Source organism: Pseudorca crassidens, chromosome X (assembly GCF_039906515.1).
Source record: "Pseudorca crassidens isolate mPseCra1 chromosome X, mPseCra1.hap1, whole genome shotgun sequence".
Classification (NCBI taxonomy): Eukaryota; Metazoa; Chordata; class Mammalia; order Artiodactyla; family Delphinidae; genus Pseudorca; species Pseudorca crassidens.
In genome coordinates this window covers 130,863,635-130,876,293 of record NC_090317.1, presented here as the reverse complement: position 1 = coordinate 130,876,293, position 12,659 = coordinate 130,863,635, and the positions used below count along the sequence as shown (strand labels likewise).

Genomic DNA, 12,659 nt, shown 5'->3' with positions numbered 1-12,659 from the left:
CCACAAAGAAACGGCCGAATCGTTTATGGGGTCAGTCCACACAACTGCACATCTATGGGTCTGTCATCAGGGAAGCTACTGATTTGTCTTCCTGGGCAGTTTAACTGTACCCCGACCTCTCAGAAGCAGGCATTCTATTTGAAGTGCATCCCTTGTTTGGAAGGTGAACACTATAAAGTCACCGGTTCAGAGACACCAGCATATCAAATTTATGATGAAAGCAATTTTATTTTATTTTCTTTAAAGGTTTTTTGTTTGATGTGGACCATTTTTTAACATCTCTATTGAATTTGTTACAATATTGCTTCTGTTTTATGTTTGTTTGTTTGGTTTTCTTTTTTGGCCATGAGGCATGTGGGATCATAGCTCCCCGACCAGGGATCAAACCGCACCCCCTGCACTGGAAGGCAAAGTCTTAACCACTGGCCCGCCAGGGAAGTCCCATGAAAGCAATTTGAATCCTTTACCCTGTTTTGTTTCCACCACCCTGTCTTTGCTTCTTTTTATTCCTTTCTTTGAATAGTTTGTGATAAGAAAAACCATGACCCAGGTGGCTTTGAACTGAGAACACTAATTGGTTTGGGTGGGGTTATCCATCCTCTTACATATGCACCAAGCAGCTACTGAGCACTAGGGCAGCTCAGCACAGGGCATGGAAGTAAGGCGTCCAGTGTCGGTTTAACCCCTTGAACCCTATTCAAGACCTAGACTTTACAAGGTAATTGTGAGATCTGTCACCATAGTGACAATAGCCACATGCCAGACGCTACTAACATAATGAAGTTCAACCCTTTCACTTTCTCTGGGCATTCCTTGTCATCTCCCTAACAGACTGCCCCCATCCCGGTTTCTCGAGAAAGGTGCCCACGCCACCTCTTTGCATCTGCACGGAGAAAGAAATGTCATCATTTAGGGCAGGCTTTCAGCCAAAGCTCACTGACAAACATCTCCCAAGGATTAAAGGTAAAAAAAGGGAAAGAAATGTCTGCATGAAAGTTACCAAGGACAAGGACACACTTCAGTTTCTATAGTAGACAGTGGTGGCTATGATTCCTCTCAATTACTTTTTTTTAGGTTCCAGGAAGATTTCATTCTACGTTTTTCCTTCTCCTTGTACAAAAAAGAGCACATGCAAACAAGAAATGAGAAACGGACGTTCACTGTAGACTAACTTGAGTCTGGTTGGTCTTTAGCAAACATTTTAATTTAAGGTCTACTTGAACAAGGAGATATCCAAGTTTTACTAGTATTGGATTAAGTTAATATATGGAACATGATTGTTTTCACAGATTTTCAGTGTTGTGTTCTCCAAAAGAAAATGGGCATTTTGTTCAAGCAAGAAAATCATTTTTCTAACGTAGTTAGAATCATCTGACGACACACATTTGCCATTTGATTGCAGTGAATATTGGCAGGAAATAAAGTCCAAATGTATATCAACAACATGGATTCTGAACAATCAAGTCCAATTGTTTTATCAAATATCCCTTGCTTGTGTATTTAAAACAATCAGTGGCTCCCTTTAAGACTCAAAAAGTGCTAGTATCTTAAGGCATTAGAGCCAAAGGAACCATTCCTTGTATAATTTTCAGGTGCTCACTCCAGCACGCAAATGTTCTTAATTCTATTAGTTTCTCTAGATCCACTCCTTTACAGATGATTCAGGTATAACATAGAACACTATATGCTCAGACTGGTAATCACCTGCAAATCAAGACGACAGCAATGCTAAAAAGGCAATATATGGAAAGAATTAAGTCATTAATTATGATACTCTCCATCGATTAGACACTGCGTAAATTCAAGTCGAACAAGTGGTACATTACCGAGATAACTGAATATGAAAAAAAAAAGAATGGTTATAGAAAATACCACGCACAGGACATTATACAACCCTCTTGGCAAATCTGAGGCTGAGCGAGCAGGTGTTTTCTGTTTAGAATAAGTACTTACCATCCTCCGTGGGCACATAGATATTCAAATAAAGGCAGTCTTCATTCTGATCTTGAACGTAGGTCATCAGAGTATCCAGATTGGCAGTAAACCAGATGGGCAGCATGTCATGCAAGAGAGACCGCTCATCCAGGTGCTGGGGGCACACGGCAGCAAACTGAGTGGCGTTCCGAACCCCAGTCCATGAGGAGGGGGGTTCCGGGGGCTGAAACCGCCTTTCCCCAGTAGGAGGCGAGGCATAAGGGACCCCCAAGTATTGCTCCACTGGACCCAAAATCTCATTGGGCAGCGGTGTTCTCAAGCCCCTGATTTTGCCGTAATTGGTGTTGACCACAGGATACTGCGCCTGGCTGTCGATGAGCGTGAACTTGATGGCCAGGGCAGTGATCCACAACAGGACGTTGGAGTTCACCATGACACAGACCGGGGTGAAGACCAGCGGAAGCCATAACAGTCCCTGGGGTCTCGACATGGTTCACCACCACATCCGCGGGCGTCCGTGCGATGCAACTCCAAGCAAAGCAAGCCGTGAAGGGAGCCTGCAGAGAGAGACGGCTTTCCAGGGACCAAGAACCTGGAGAGGGGAAGGGCTCGCTAGGAAGCCTCTTCGATGGGTCATAGACAGAGCCCGAGCTTAACAACAAACCCGGCGGTTTTCTCAGCAGCCCATTACAGGACAGCAGCCCTCTCTTAATCCTGGTGCCGAATTCCAGCCCGTGCGAGGCTCCAAGGAAGCGGTGACCATCCAACACCTCCCCGGGGCAGCGATCACTTAGGAGACCTCCAAGGCAGAGCGGTCAGCCTAATGGGAGAAAAAAGCAGACAAGGCTAAGGAAGGCAAGACCACTGCCACCAATGGCGTTTGCTGCGTCTTCCATGCAACCCTCAACATCACGCGAGGAAATCTCATTCACCGATGAATCTGTAGAGCGGCATCTGCGGGCAGTAGAATTTCGCCAGACAACCGCTTGTCTTAATTTCTACAGAGAGTCCTATCAGCAAGAACGATGCCAGTACTCCGGAAACATTCAAGTCTTTGTTCAATGAACAAACACACTGCCAAAAGTTACACACATTGCACAGATAACTGTACTGATGTCTCCTAATTGCACTATTATTGATAATATTAGCCCAGCAATGGATAGGCACTCCCAAAACACTGTTTCTCAGATGTTTAAGAAACCTGTCACTTTATACATAAAATAAACAAGGACCTACTGTATAGCACAGGGAACTATACTCGGTATTTTGTAATAACCTATATGGGAAAAGAATGGATATAGGTATATGTTTAACTGAATCACTGTGCTGTACACCTGAAACTCAACATTGTAAATCAACTATACTCCAATATAAAGTAAATATATTTTCTCCCATTCTGAGGGTTGTCTTTTCGTCTTGTTTATGGTTTCCTTTGCTGTGCAAATCCTTTTAAGTTTAATTAGGTCTCATTTGTTTATTTTTGTTTTTATTTTCATTACCCTAGGAGGTGGGTCAAAAAAGCTATCACTGTGATTTATGTCAAAGAGTGCTGCAAAGCAGAAACAGAGACACAGATGTAGAGAACAAACGTATGGATACCAAGTGGGGAAGGAGGGTGGGATGAACTGGGAGATTGGGATTGACATATATACACTACTATGCATAAAATAGCTAACTAATGAGAACCTACTGTATAGCACAGGGAACTCTACTCAGTGCTCTGTGGTGACCTAAATGGGAAGGAAATCCAAAAAAGAGGGGACATATGGATACGTAGAGCTGATTCACTTTGCTGTACAGTAGAAACTGTAATACAACCCTGTAAAGCAACTGTACCCCAATAAAATTTTTAAATAAATTCATACATACATACATACACTAATAAATAAATAAATAAATGTAAAAAAAAAAACTGTCACTTTTTCCTAAGGTATTATGAGTGGAGCTCTAAAAGTTTTCCAAGACGGGTAAAGGGAAGTGTGCAACCAGACCAGACTGGTTTCATGCCAGGTGGGTATTTACCAGCGAACATAAAGGGAGCAACATGCAGTGGAAAGAGCATCGACACCGGATACTCATCCTCCTCGGGCTACGCAGGGGCACGTGTCTGTAGGCCCCAGACATCATCGCCCTGAATCTCAGCTTCCTCGTAAGAAACTGAACAAGATGCTGCATCTCAAGTACGTGCTGTACTGCTTGTCACATCAAGACACCATTCATAATTAAGAGTGTGGATACAGCAATCCCGATCTTCATGTAAAGCACTGCATGCCTTCAGGGGTAAACCCTGCAGCCTATTTAAGAACCTTCTGGTACATCTGAGTCATCTTCCTACTGAGTCTGGGAGGAGTTAACTTTTAAAGAGTGACCTCCTTGGGAATTCCCTGGCAGTCCAGTGGTTAGGACTCCGGCGCTCTCACTGCCAGGGCCGCAGGTTCAATCCCTGGTCGGGGAACTGAGACCTGCAAGCCACGTGGCACCCCCAAAATAAAGAAAACAAAAAGGACCACCTCAATTTGTCCCTACGGGATCACACGACGACTCTCCCCAGATAAACCACTGCGCGTAGGACATTCAAGAATGTCGCACGTGAGTACCATACATGATGCATTAGAGACAGAAAACACTTCATGAGGTGTTGCAGGACTCTACCTTTTTTTTAATCAACATTTTTTTACTGAAGTATAGTTGATGTACAACGTTGTGTTAATTTCTGCTGTCCAGCAGAGTGATTCAGTTATACAGACACATAGTTTTTTTATATATTCTTTTCCATGATGGTTTATCATAGGATACTGAATATAGTTCTCTGTGATACACAGTAGGACCTTGGTGTTTATCCATCCTATACATAAAAGCTCACATCTGCTAACCCCGAACTCCCCCTCCATCCCTCCCCCAACCCCTCCCCCTTGGCAACCACCAGTCTGTTCACTACAGGACTCTACCTTTAAATACAGCATTCTTCAACTGAAAATAGACAGATGTGCTTCTAAGGACACAGATTATTCTGGGTTATTCAGAGTCTTTCTGGGCTAGAATATAATTATGCATTTCATTTCAGGGAATGGTTGAGTAGAATATGTCAAACAGATAATTTATTTTCTAATGAAACATATCTGAGCCAGACCTATCACGGAGCTAGAATACGTCTGGGGGAAATTTTGTCATCCGTGACATCCTGGGCCAAGTTAATCAGAGTTGGATGAAAATGCACTACAACACGGGATGGTAGCATTGAGAGTGAAAATTCGCATCACACCCAATGGCTGATTTATGTGGATTTCTGCCACAGCATGATCCAATTGCTGAATAATTAAGAGACAGACAGAAAACGTGAAAGAGGTGCTGACTCGTCTGAAATCTTGTGTTCCTGAAAGCCCTTCTGGTTTACAACCAGCATCAGTACTTCCTTCTCAAGCCTTCCTCATGGTCATAGGAGATGCCAGTAATTTCTGATTCTGATAGACCTGGGTCCCCAAATGCTACCTCTCTGTTAGCTGGAGAAGTGAGTCAACCTCTCTGAGCTTTAAGTAGATGGCATGTCATGCCTCCTTTGTGGGGCTGGGCTGAGCCACAAGGGAGCAAAGGGGCAGGGCAGAGAAAAGATCTCCTCAACACCCACGAAATGCTGGGATTTTGAACACAGACCTGCTCAAAACACTCACGGGTACAGAGACAAAATGCACTGAAGGCAGCCCAGGGTTGGCATGAAGCAGGTATAGAGCGAGTACTTTAAATTCTTTGAGCCTCTCTTTACTTATGTGTTTCTAACTCTCTGGGAATTAACTGAGCTGGTCCACACAAGGCATCACATAGTCCCTGGACCACAGAATTCCATAAAGGTAGAATTCAGTTGGTGGATTTGTCCCAGGACTTACAACGTGAATGCCTTGAGGAAGCCTGGTCCACTCCATCATTTTTCCAGCTCCATGTGGAAGACAGCACCTCTATGTCACATATTTGTTAAGTCTGAGCAAGTGAGGGCACACGTACACTTCCTGCTTCACCTGTGTGATCAAGCCTACCTCCCCACAAGGTTCTGAGGGCCAGAGAGAGACCATGAACCAGCCAGACCTAAGAGGAGGGGAATGGGGGAGCGGGTATCTGGACACTCGTGAAGCCCAGGCTAGGCATTCAAAGTAATCATACGTTCCGAGCCGTCTTATTTCCCGATGCTCTGGAATTTGGCACTTTGCACACATGGAATACCACCAATGCCGAGCACTGTTGCACAGACTCTGCACTGCTGACATCTGGGACCACACTGCTCTTTGTGGTGAGGGCCATCCTGAGCCCTGTAGGGTGTGTAGTAGCACCTCTGGGCTCTACGCACCCGACGCTGGTAGCACCCGCCTCTCATTTTTAACACAAAAATGTCTCCAGACATTGCTAAGTGACCTCTGGAGGCAAGATCATCTCAAGGTAAGAACCACGGGTGTAAATCATCAAATATGGGATCATGGTGGCCACGTAAATGACTGAGCACCTGTGGGTACATTTGAAAATTATCAAATTATTTATGTTTGTGTGTGTATATATATGTGTGTGTGTGTCACATTCAAATATTTGGCAACTGTAAAAGTTTTAGCAATGAAGGTTTAAAAAATAAACCTATTTTAAATATGCATCCTCATTTTAAAATCATTATAAGTTTATTTTGGGGAGGACCAAAAAAAGACTTCTCAGGTAAACGTCACACTGAAAATAATTTTACAAGGAGTGAAATGCTGTTATAGCTACACATAATATATATGCACAGTTAGGATACGTATAATACACATATTTATAAATATGTTATCTATTTTCTCTATAATATGTATTTATATATTTTCAAATTTTTCCGAAATAAAAACAAGATACTACAGGGCTTCCCTGGTGGCACAGTGGTTGAGAGTCCGCCTGCCGGTGCAGGGGATGAGGGTTCGTGCCCCGGTCCGGGAAGATCCCACATGCCGCAGAGCAGTTGGGCCCGTGAGCCATGGCCGCTGAGCCTGTGCTCTGCAACAGGAGAGGCCACAGCAGTGAGAGGCCCACGTACCGCAAAAAACAAAAAAACAAACAAAAAAAAACAAGATACTACAAAGGAAATTCCTGAAGAAAAAATTTTAATGAAAAAAATGAGAACAAAAACTGTAACTTCACTGCATACATACAACTGGGGAGTTAGGAAGGCCTTGACAGCATGTTCTCCCTGCAAAAGTTGCACACAGACTAATTTCTCAGAGAGGCATTTCGACCTGATTTATAACTTGATTAGGTAGTTTCGAATGATCTCTACAGGACAGTCGTTCTGTACGAGGCTGTAATTAAGACTTGGCTCCAGCTACTCAGGCAAGCTAAACTATAAATGAGTCAAAATAAAAACTGCAATAAATTTCCTTCCAAAGTGCAGATCACTCAAATTGAGATTGGTTTAAGTTTACAATATGTATTTAATTTAGGTGAGCCCTGATCCAATTTATCTTGGTGTTTTGGCCTTCCAAGGAATAAAATCATGTCTCCTGGGTGTACACGGCCTCACCTTTCTGTGGCTGCGAAATACATTAGAAGACAGAACTCTGTGGATGCATCTTCCAAGAAAAAAAAAAAAAGAAAAGAGAAGAAAGGAAAAAAACATGAGAGGATTAATGAGGTGGCCCAGCCCTCCCCTGATGTGACTCTCAGCTCCATCGAAGATCTGGGACGTGCTATCTGCTACCAATAGTCTGCTGACCCCAAGAGGCACTTGGAAGATTCACTTTCATCTCACATCCCAAAGCATCAGGAAACCAAGAACAATAGATGCTGGTAAAATTAATGAGCTTGTAAAACAATCCTGCCACACTGTTTCCTCGAAAGTCTGCAACAGCCATTCCCCAAACTACAACCTGTAGACCTCCCCAGTTTCATTTTTTCTTTTGTTTTTGGTGAGGACACCAACATTTCATGGTACCCAAGTGGGGTATGGTTCATCTTTTATCCTACAACACAGATGTCTACCGTGAGGTGGCCCAGGGCACCTGTTATCTACGTGAACAACCTCGACATTCTGCACATGGGCTGACAACACACACGCGTGCGCGCGCACACACACACACACACACACACAATCCCTATTCGAGATTCCTTGATGCTGGCAATCAGCCAGTTATTACATTTTTGTGTATTTTTTAATATGCTGGCTTTGATTTTATCTCCCAGATGGGCACAGTCACAATCTACTGTGTCTTTTGTCAAATCTTCTAGCTCTCTGCACATCTATCCCTGTACTTCCTTTCATTTCTAAAAACCAGATCCCATCAAAATCCACCCTTTTGAACCAAGAAGTTTAGATGTAAATAATTACAGAGTGAAGATGCCATATGTACTACCTTCAAGGTTGCTGTATGCCCAGTGGGGGCTTCAAAGCATCAACTCCATCACCTCCATCACCATTTCTGTTCTCACACTGAAGTTTAATGGCTCAGGAAAACAACAGGGCCACAGTCGTAGGAACTGGAGTTTGCAACAAGAGCCAGAACCCAGACTAAACCCAGGAAAAAGAGTTAATGGCTTATATGTGGTCCAGTCAAGACACTGAACAGACTGGGCATATATCTGGACAAAATTATAATTCAAAAAGATAGATGCGCCCCTATGTTCACAATATCACTAGTTACAATAGCCAAGACATGGAAACAACCTAAATGTCCATCAACAGAGGAATGAATAAAGAAGATGTGGTACATATATACAATGGAGTATTACTCAGCCATAGAAAAGAACAAAATAACGCCACTTGCAGCAACATGGATGGACAGACTGTCATACTAAGTGAAGTAAGACAGAGAAAGACAAATACCATATGCTATCACTTACATGTGGAATTTAAATATGACACAAACGAACTTACCTATGAAACAGAAACAGACTCACAGACATAGAGAACAGTCTGGTGGTTCTCCAGGCCAAGGGGGAGGGGTTTGGGGGAGGGATGGATAGAGAGTTTGGGGTTAGCAGATGCAAACTATTATATATAGGATGGATAAACAACAAGGGAACTATATTCAATATCCTGTGGTAAACCATAACGGAAAATATAAAAAAGAATGTATACATATGTGTAACTACATCACTTTGCTGCATAGAAGAAATTAACATTGTAAATCAACTATACTTCAATTAAAAAAGGATTGATTGGATAGAAAGATACACCATGCATATGTAGGCCAGAGATATGATCAGGAATAAAGCATGGATGTTTTTTCTAGAGCAATGATGTGGAAAACAGAATCTACAGTGGTCACCGAAATAAAACACCAACACTTAGTCATAGATCAGTAAGTATTTCATAAAGATCACTATTCTAAGTTACTGGGACATAGCGGGAGATGAGACAGAATTCCTGCCCACATGAAGATTATACTCTCATGAAAGTGTCCCTAAAAGCGGTGCTTTTTTCCTTATTCATTGTGTGTACATCTAAAGCAAGCACAGGGACTGGCATGTATTAAAAGCTCATTAAATGCTTGACTTTCTGTGTCTAATTCAACTGATACCTAACATTATTTCCAAATCCAAATCAAATGTTCATAGAAGCAATACTACTTACGATAGCCAAGACATGGAAGCAACCTAAATGTCAACAGACGAATGGATAAAGAAGATGTGGTACATATTTTACCATGGAATACTACTCAGCCATCACAAAGAATGAAATCATGCCATTTGCAGCAACATGGATGCAACTAGAGATCATCAAACTAAGTGAAGTCAGTCAGTCAGAGACAAATATCACACAATATCTATCACTTATATGTGGAATCTAAAAAAACATGATACGAATGAATTTACATACAAAACAGAAATAGACCCACAGACAGAAAACAAACTTATGGTTACCAAAGGGGAAGGGAGGGAGGAATAAACTAGGAGTTTGGGATTAACAGATACACACTTCTATATATAAAATAAATAAACAACTAGGTCCTACTGTATAGCACAGGGAACTCTGCTCAATATTTTGTAATAACCTATCAGAGAAAAGAATCTGAAACAGTATATACATATATGTATATATATGTGTGTGTGTGTGTATATATATATGTATATATATATAAAACTGACTCACTTTTCTGTACACCTGAAACTAACACAACATTGTAAATCAACTATACTTCAATAAAAAATAAATTTCAAAAAAAATCTATTTTGATCACTGTAGCCCTAGGGCAAAGAAAAATGTTCAACACTTAACAGAAAATTTAATAAACACATGCTTAATTTTTAAAAAGCTATTTATTACCAAACATGATTCCCAAATCTAAATCAAGTAATTTGCAAATATGTCCAGGGTTTGTGTGGAGCTCTCTCACCAAACTCAAGTCACAGATCATCAAGGTCAAATTGTCATGTCTTCAAGACATCTGGTCTCTGAAAAATCTCATTTCTGTGCTCCTCTGTCTCCATGCTTTTGTTCCACAGTTCAATAATTAGTACCATCCTTTTTCTAGTTATTTAGGTAAATGCAAGGCCACCTGTGGTGGCTCCCTTTCCAAGATTCCACATACACTAAGTCCTCACATCTGCTGAGGGTCTTAACACAGGACCAGAGACGTGGTTACCGGTAACCTCACTGGTTACTGGTCAAAGAGAGGAGAGATCACAAAGGGTTAGCGAAAATGCAGAAGCCCAATGGCACCAAATGTTGAGCACGGATGTTGAGCCCTTCCCACGCCACGCCGGTGACAAGTAGTGTGGCCACACAGGAAACAAATGTGTGTCACGGAGGAAAGTCGAGCGTGCAGAAGACTTTGGTGCAGATCAGCGTACACACACATATATACACAAACTATATAGTTAAATCGTTTCTATCTGTCCCATAGAGCTTCTTGAATATTCATGTCGGGAGACAGACATTTCCATTTGCAGCCGTAGTCATAGTAAGAAAGGAACAGGAAGAACCCAGACATTCACGAAGAGGTGAATGGATAAATGCTGGCATATTAAAACAGAATACTACACACAGTGAAACATAAAAAATGGATCTGTAAGTTAAAATGGATACATTTCCCAAATAAAAAGCAAGTCACAGAAGAATACATATGGTGTGAAGTTACTGATACGATATTACATAAAACTAAACAGTATATTACTTAGAGCTGTATTTGTACTGAAATACAAAAAACAGGAAGGGCACGATTAAAACCAAATTCTGGGACAGTTAACTCCTATCCAGGGTCACAATTCACAATACAAAGATATTGGTAATGTTCTATTTTCTAGTAGGGCCGTATGTATATTTGTTTAGTTTCTATGTGGGTATTTATATATTTCCATGTAGTGCACATTTTATGAGCATGGTTATTTCACAGTGCAAATTTCCATCAAGAGATGCATGTCTATATAGGTTTGCCCTCACTTTATTTTCCCAAGCACTTAAAAAAATATCTGAGGGGGCTTCCCTGGTGGCGCAGTGGTTGAGAGTCTGCCTGCCGATGCAGGGGACACGGGTTCGTGCCCCGGTCCGGGAAGATCCACATGCCGCAGAGCGGCTGGGCCCGTGAGCCATGGCCGCTGGGCCTGCGCGTCCGGAGCCTGTGCTCTGCAACGGGAGAGGCCACAGCAGTGAGAGGCCCGTGTACTGCCAAAAAAAAAAAAGAAAAAATCTGAAATTTTAAATGAAAATATCTGAAATTTTAAAAGGGAAGGAAAAAGATCAATGCCAAGGTTACATGCCAAGCCCAAGGCAATGGGCCATCTGCCCACACAATCCATAAAAAGCAGCAGTGGCTGACAGCATCGCTAAAACTAGAGTCAGGTCACCTAAGACGCTACTGCCTAGGTCGCTAACTAGCCAGGCGACCTCTGACCCATCACTCAGCGCCCAGAGCTGCAGCTCCCTGGACGGCGCCATGAAGACCTGGAGGACGTGCCCTCTGCTGTGGCCTTCAGCCTGAGGATCCTCGGGAACCACAGACGGCTATCCTCAAAACTGAGTGTACGTGAAACAGGGAAGCGGTGGGAACAGAAAGTTCTCCAATGAGGCAGAAAGCCATAATTCAGGGGAGACCACTGGCACTGCAGAGTACGGGAAGATGCGCGGTGTCAGAAGCAGATAAAACAGGCTTACAACCCTATTTCTAAAAAATGTATTCTTCAGGACCACAAAACCTCTACGGGCAGGATAAAAAGATTTACATTCACCTGAATTCTACACCCACATTCATAATGAATATTAATTCCCCGATATTCACGGATTCCCTGTACTCACTATCCTATACAAAGAATCCATTGCCACCTTCTCATATCTGCATATGGGGTTATTTTGCAAGAGTTTGTACTGGAAATTATGCATACATATATATAACTATATGTATATAGTTTTAAAATATACACATATCTACATCTAAGCTAATAATATAATAGGATGCACGTGTGTGTGTGTGCGTGCATGTGTGTGTGTGTGTGTATCTCACCAAACCAACCCACTGAGGTATCAAGTTCCTTTTGTTCAGGTACCATGCCTTCTCCATTCTTTGTAAATCTCTCCAGCACCCTGTGCAAGGCCCTTCATGTTGTACATGATCAGTAAAACATATTATACGTGATGCCGATTACCCATTGCTAGATAGTTCGGTCTAAGTGTGAGCAGTCTGAAAAACAGGCTCAAATACACACCGCTGGGCATCGCAACATCTACTCATCCAGCTGTTAAACATCTGGAAGGAGTACGGGCAACGGTTAGGGACGTGCCTTCTGGA

The 12,659-nt window shown here is 42.3% G+C and overlaps 1 protein-coding gene across 5 annotated transcripts in view; it reads right to left on the bottom strand.

Annotated features, from left to right (window-relative positions):
- LOC137216342 (neuroligin-4, X-linked) overlaps window positions 1–12,659 on the bottom strand; it is a 345,320-nt gene that overhangs the window by 267,064 nt on the left and 65,597 nt on the right. For all 5 annotated transcript variants that reach the window (XM_067722290.1, XM_067722289.1, XM_067722294.1 and 2 more), the window contains one exon: window positions 1,954–2,755. In XM_067722290.1, the coding sequence (XP_067578391.1) occupies window positions 1,954–2,425 (472 nt within the window). In that variant the 5' untranslated portion in view covers window positions 2,426–2,755. The remainder of the gene's footprint in view (window positions 1–1,953; window positions 2,756–12,659) is intronic.